The 6,798-nt window shown below is 43.3% G+C and overlaps 1 protein-coding gene across 1 annotated transcript in view; it reads right to left on the bottom strand.

Annotated features, from left to right (window-relative positions):
- Positions 1-6,369, bottom strand: part of LRRC58 (leucine rich repeat containing 58) — a 12,207-nt gene extending 5,838 nt beyond the window's left edge. The window contains exon 1 of the mRNA XM_006884252.1: positions 5,792-6,369. Coding sequence (XP_006884314.1) covers positions 5,792-6,279 — 488 coding nt within the window. The 5' untranslated portion in view covers positions 6,280-6,369. The remainder of the gene's footprint in view (positions 1-5,791) is intronic.
- Positions 6,370-6,798: the final 429 nt, after the last annotated feature.

The raw sequence follows: 6,798 nt of genomic DNA, 5'->3' as shown, positions 1-6,798 counted from the left end.
GACTCGACGGCACATAACAACAACATCTGTGGATAAAGAAAGGTGTTGTCTTGAAGTAGCATTCTCATACTAAACCATGTTCAATATCATCACTCATCACAAACTTTTAAATTACATTTTATGCAAATCATCTGTTCAAAAGTGGAAGCACAAATAGAAATATCATCTCTTGGTACTGCCTCAAAGTAAGGTAATACAAGAGAAGAAGTTGTGAGCCAGAGAAAAATTTGGTAAGAGGGGTAGGTGGGTCAGAGACAGTGAGATTGGCGCAGGATAGAGCAGGGTTTAGGACACAGGGTCACTATGAGTTGCAGGTGACTCAATGGCAAATAACAATAACAAGTTTAAGTGGGGAAAACAGCTTATATTTAAATCTTACTACCTATTAACTGTGAGGGAGCTCTGGTGGCCCTGTGGGTAAAGAGTTGTGGGGCCAACCCAAAAGCAAGAGGTTTGAACTCATCAGCTTCCCTGAGGGAGAAACACAGGCAATTTCATTCATTGAAATCTATAGACATTAAAAACCTGCTGAAGGGGCAGCTATGAGTCTATTCCCACTTTATAGCACACAACAACATATTAACTATAGCACAAGACTTCATGTCTTGTCCACTTTCTGCGTAACACAGGTTGTTGAGCAGACTTCTTCCAATCCTGATGCCACACTGTTCTTCACAGAGTACAGCTTCCTGAATAATGTGTTCAGGGTCAAGACTAAATAGGTATGGAGAAAAGATAAAACCTTGGCACATTCATTTCCTGATTTGAAACTACACTACACTGTGTTCCTTTGCTCTATCTGGACAACATCTTGATATACATGATAGGTTTCACATGAGAAAAATTAAGGGTTCTGGGATACACATTCTCCTCAATGTTAGTCATAATTTGTTATGATCCACATAGTCAAAATGCCTTTATATAGTCAATAAAACACAGATCACAGATAAACATCTTAAAAATATTCTCTGCTTTCAGCCAAGATTCACCTGACACTATCAATGCTATCCCTTGTACCATAGCCTCTTCTGAATTCAGCTTTAATTTCTGCTCATTCCCTGCTGATGTGCTGTTTCGTGCATTTTTTTTTTCCTTTTTTTAAATAAACTTCACCAAGACTTTACTTGCATGTGATATGAATGATATTGATAATTTTCATATTCTGTTGGATCTCTTTTCTTTTTTTGGAATGGGAAAAAATACGGATCTCTTCCAGTTAGCTGGTCAGGCAGCTATCTTTCAAATTTCTTGGTATTGACTAGTGAACATATTCAGGGCTGCATCTACTTATTCAAACATGTCACCTGGTATTCCATCAATTCTTAGAGGTCTTATTTCTTGCCGATGCCTTCAGAGCAGCTTGAACTATTAGTTATTGATCATGCGTTGCTTCCTTAAATGGTTCCATGTAAACCTATTCTTTTCGGTATAGTGAATCCTGTGTATTCTTCCCATCTTCTTTTAATGCTTCCTGTATCATTCAAGATTTTGACCATAGAATCCTTCAGAATTTAAACTCTAGGCTTGAATCTGTTCTTAAGCTTGAAAAATACCAGGTGTGGTATTTCTTCACTTTTCGTTTTCTAACTCCAGCTCTTTGCACATTTCATTATAATATTCGGCTTTGTTTTCTCAAGTTCCCCTTTGAAATCTTCTATTCACTTCTAACTTCAGCATTTCTTCCTTTTGTTTTGGCTTCTCTACATTCTAGTGAAAGTTTTCAGAGTTCCATCTGACTGTCTACTTTGGTTTTTTTCTTTCTTTCCTGTCTTTATAATACCCTTTTGCTTACTTCAAGGAGGATGTCCTTGATTTCGCTTCCTGTCCCCTCCCTCTGCTCCCCTCACCTCCCCCCCCAACTCATCTGATCTCCAGTGATTAGTGTTCAATGCATCAAGTCTGTCCTTGAGATTGTTTTTAAATTCAGCTGAGATAGAAACAAGATTGTATTTTGTTTCTCTTGTTTTAATTCTCTTCCATTTCAATTTAAATCTGCACACGAACAATTGATAGTCTATTCTATAGTTTGTCCCTGGTCTTGTCTTGACTGTTGATGTTGAGCTTCTCCATCAATTCTTTCTGCAGATACAGTCAATCTAATTTCTCTGCAGTTCATCAGGGGAAGTCCATACGAATAATCACACTTAACTACAGAGAATCAGACTATAGTCTTCAATATTTATTACATCCCAACGTCAAGAAAACAAAAATCCTCAGCATCAGACCACCATCCTCACAATCTGTCTTGCTCAAGCGTATTGTGGCAATCACTGAATCAATCCACCTGGTTGATGGTCTTCCTCTCTTTCACTGAACATCATGATAGAGGAAAAAATTGAAGTTGTTGCCAATTTCCTTTTACTTGGACCCACAATCAACACCTGTGGTACTAGCAGTCAAGAAATCAAAAAACATGTTACATTGGGAGGTCTGTTGTCAAGGAACTCTCCAAAAAGCTGCAGATAAATGATGTCAGTTTAAAGACTAAGATGTAACTGATCCAAACCAAGGAATTCTTAATTGCTTCCTATGAATCTGAAAATTGGCTATTTTCAGAAAACAGAAATTGATGCCTTTGAATTGTGGTGTTGGCAAAGAATAGTGAATATCCCACAGACTGCCAAACAACAGAAAGTTTGTCTTGGAGGAATTACAACCATGGGGCTCTTTAGAAGCAAGCTTGGTCTTAAATAGTCTGGGCATGTGGTCAGGAGGTGCTAGTTCTCAGAAAAAGACATCATTCTGGGAAAAGTGGAAGGACATCGGAAGAGAAGATCACCCTCAGCAAGATACACTGACACAGTGACTGTAAATAACAGGCTTGAGCATGTCAGAGATCATGAGGCAGAAGTAGAACAGGGAAGGATTCCAATCACAGAATCTTGTTACTAGCCGACTTGATGGCACCTACAACAGCTGAGTTATGTTTTCTAAACTGCTCTCACCGAGGTAAATATCTTCCTATGGTTCAAAAACACTAGCCCTAGTTTTAAAAGCAGCATAGTACACCAGATATATTAGGATCAACAAGGAAGGCTAGAGAACCTTTATGTAAGATAAGACTGTGTTTGTTCTTGGCAAGTACTTTGGGGATTAAGCAACTGAACCTCCATTTCTACATTTTTGAAGTTTTAATGCATTAATTTACTAGTGGAGGTTAAACCACGTAACTCCCAGTTGAGACGATCTGACCTCATGCCAGTCACAGACAGGCAATTTAATTCCTCATCTGACAAAAGAAGGATCATTGCCAAGACTGTTTCCACCCCTAAGAGCTTATTTCTACATAACCTTTTCAGAGCATACACAACCCAAGTTTACATTTGGAGCATGGTTTAAAGCCTCAGTCAGTGTTGATTGTTATCAGTGAAGAGAAATGGAGCACATAATTGAACAACGAAAACAATGATGTAAAAGTTCCCATATACTGGTGGGGCCAAAAGCACAACTGAACATGGGCAACAAAGATATTAAGCCAGAAAATTTCCTGACCACATATGCAAGGGAACAAAGGCACACTGTCAGTGTGTGTATGGGTTTGGATTTCAAAACCCCAGAAGTTAAACTCATTGCTACTGATTATTGGCTTTGTGTTCTTGGGAATCTCTCTGAGCCTGTTTCCACGGAAGAAAAGGAGAATATTTTCTTCTCAGAGTCACTAGGAGAATTGAAAAGCAAATTAAGTAACAACCTATCTTGTTGGTATTCTATAAAAGGATTTTTTTTTTGGTCTTTTATGTCTTTCATGTGATGGAAGTATTATTTGCACTGGGTTCTTTTTAGTAAATTGAAAAAGCTTCAAATAATCTTGAACTTAAATAAAAATCAAAGGGTCATGTCTGGTTAATTTTACCTTTCTTTTTTTTATTATTATTTTTAATTTTACCTTTCAAACTCTCCAACCTTCTAATTCTAATCACTTCTATTGGTACCATGCTGGTAGAAGCAATTATTATCTCTTACTCCACTACAAAGGCTTCCCTCTAATCTTCCTCCAAAATATCTTTCCTCTCCCTCTCTGTTCCACTCCTGCACCATAAAGTGAGAAATGTATGGAAAACTTTCCCATATGCACTTCAAATAAAATCCAAACTTTATCACAGCCTCACAGGTCTGACATGTTCTGGGGCCTGACTCAATCAGTATTTGTCGCTCTTCCTCTTGTTTGCTTTCTTACTATGCACTAGTGTAACGGACTTTTGCATTATTTTTCCCAGAATTGTGGCAGTTGTTTCCTTCTTGTCTCTGAGTTTTCACATGTTCTCTTCACCTGAGCTGACCCCCACTCTTCTCTCGTTGTTACTTTACCCTATTCCTTCAAAAGTCACTTGCTCAAGGATCAGACTAAATCAAGAACCCCCTGCTATTTTATTTTTGTTTCTGTAAGTCTGCATGAATTTATAACAATTTTAGCCAAACAGTGAGATTAATGGTTATTTAATGCCTATGCCCTCTATGTTATCTACCTGAGTAGGAATTCTGTTCATCAATGTATTACCAACAAACTGCTCCTTGGAGGCAAGGAGGGCAAAGCTTTGACTCTCATACTTTGGAAATGTTGCTAGAAGAGGCTGTTCCTTGGAAAGGGATGTCGTGCTTGGAAATGTGGAAGGTAAGCAAAAAAGAGGACGATTTCTAAGAGATGCATGGACACAGTGACTGCAGCAATGAGTTCAAGCATATTAATAGATGGTATAACAGGAGAGGGGAGGGTTCAGATCTGCTGTTCATAGGCTCACTATAAGTCATACTCAACTCCACGGCACCTAACAACAACTAGACAGCACCTGACACAGAGTAAGTACTTAATGTACTACCTGCTGAATGAATAAAAGAAACACATTTTGCCCAACAGCTTCCTTTTACAGCTTAGTAAATTCTGATAAGAATATGACAAAAGGATAGCCCAAAACTGAGGTACCGGAGTTCTACACATAGGCCAATTTAAACTACACTAAACTCATTATCTCTCTCGTTCTAACACTGTTGTTTAAGAGAATTCGAGAGGCTATGAAAGTACCTGACAGAAGACACTTCATATAAGGAAGTTTCTCTCATTTACTTCTCACTCCCCAGCAGAGCATCTCTAAGAGATTAGTTAACTACCACGCTTCTCCAGTTTCTCCTCCCATTTAATCCAACATGTATTTACTTAATAAACTAGTAGATGAGGCAGACTGTAAACTATTAACTATAACCAATGAGACAAATGCAATAAGGGATGAACGCAACTCTGTAGGAATACAACTGTGGCAATAACTGTTGCCCAAAAAAACACATATCCCGCAGGAGACCCGGGTGAACAATAGTTTGACAGATACAGGTAACACTCCAGGCAAAGGAAACAGTACACGTACAGAGACGTATTGCACCCACTAAGCACGTATTTAGTTAGTGCTACCAGTTGGAAAGGAGAGTGGAATTCAATGCTAAAGGTAAGAGGACATTGATCTACAGGCACGAAAACCCATTAAAGACTTCTGAACAAGGAGGTATCAACCCTCATTCACAGTTGAATGCCTATTCATTTTGGATCATTCCCCTACACTGTCTCCAACGTCTGCACTGGGCAAACAGATGCCAAACGCTGCCATATATGAGATCTTCACCGCAGCTCCCTTCCAGAGATGGCAGCACTCATTACCAGTGAAGGAGAGAGCCTCGAAGAATCCCATTACATGATCGACGAGTGTGATCGGCGGCAGGCTCGCCGCCGCTGGGTTCTAGGAGTTCCACCCTGGATCTAACTCGCTCCCGCCCACTCCCCAACTCCCCGCAGGGTCTCACCCACCTCCGCAGGTTCTCGATCTCAGCAGGGATGCTCTGCAGCTGGTTGCCGCCCAGGCTGAGGGTCTGCAGCGCGCGCAGCTCCAGCAGCGAGGGAGGCAGCTCTTGGAAGCAGTTGCCGCTGAGGTTGAGCACCTGGAGGCTGCGACAGAGCGGCGACTGGCCGAGGCCTTTGGGCAGCGCGCCGGGCCCGCCGAGACGGTTGTTCTTGGCCAGCAACGTGCGCAGGCCGCGCAGGGAGAGCAGCTCCGGCCCGAGCGCCGTCAGCGCGTTGCCGCTCACGTCCAGCAGCTGGAGGTGCGGGAAGCCGCTGCCCAGCGCCCGCGGCAGCGACGCCAGATGGTTGTGAGGCAGCAGCAGCCGCAGCAGCGCCTCCCGCGGCCCGCGCCGCTCCTCGCCCCGCGCCTCCAGCTCCGTCTCCAGTGCCTCGGCAGGCACACTGAGGCGGGACAAGTCCAGTTCGCTCTCCCCCGCCGCTCCGGCCTCCTCCATCCTGGCCACCGCAGGGCGCGTGGCCCCGGAAACTGAGGAGCGTAGCCCGGGACCGAGCGGCCGGACGCTCCGCCGCGCCCCGGAACCTGAACGGAGGACGGCGTCGGAAGTGGCGCGTCCCGGCCGAGTCACGGGATGGGAGGCCCAGGGGTGCGCGCGCCGCTTAGGGGCCGGGCTCCGCCTCATGTGGCCAGGGGCGCGCAGGGGCTGGGACAACTGCTCCTGGTCGGCGTGCGCCTGGAGCGCCCTGATGTTCGTCCTCCCCGCCTGCGGGCTTTGCGAGATAAGCGGAGTGTCCTAGGCGCCTCTGTAAAGAGCCTAAGCATTCATTGGTTATTGGGCCTTAAGGGTCCACATTGAACCCGGGCACCACCCATTTGCTTCTCAGTTAAGTAGGAGGGGCTCCTAGTCTAAAGGATTCTGTATAAATACAGGAATTTAGAGCTATTTAAACTTCACAGACAACTAGAGGGAGAAAAAAATTGAAACTGTCAACGACTTCCTCTTACTTTCCTCTAC

Source organism: Elephantulus edwardii, unplaced genomic scaffold, assembly GCF_000299155.1.
Source record: "Elephantulus edwardii isolate Elephantulus edwardi_28Jun2011 unplaced genomic scaffold, EleEdw1.0 scaffold00032, whole genome shotgun sequence".
In the NCBI taxonomy this organism is placed as follows: domain Eukaryota; kingdom Metazoa; phylum Chordata; class Mammalia; order Macroscelidea; family Macroscelididae; genus Elephantulus; species Elephantulus edwardii.
The sequence above is the reverse complement of the archived record's forward strand: the minus strand, read 5'-3'. Positions and strand labels throughout refer to the sequence as shown.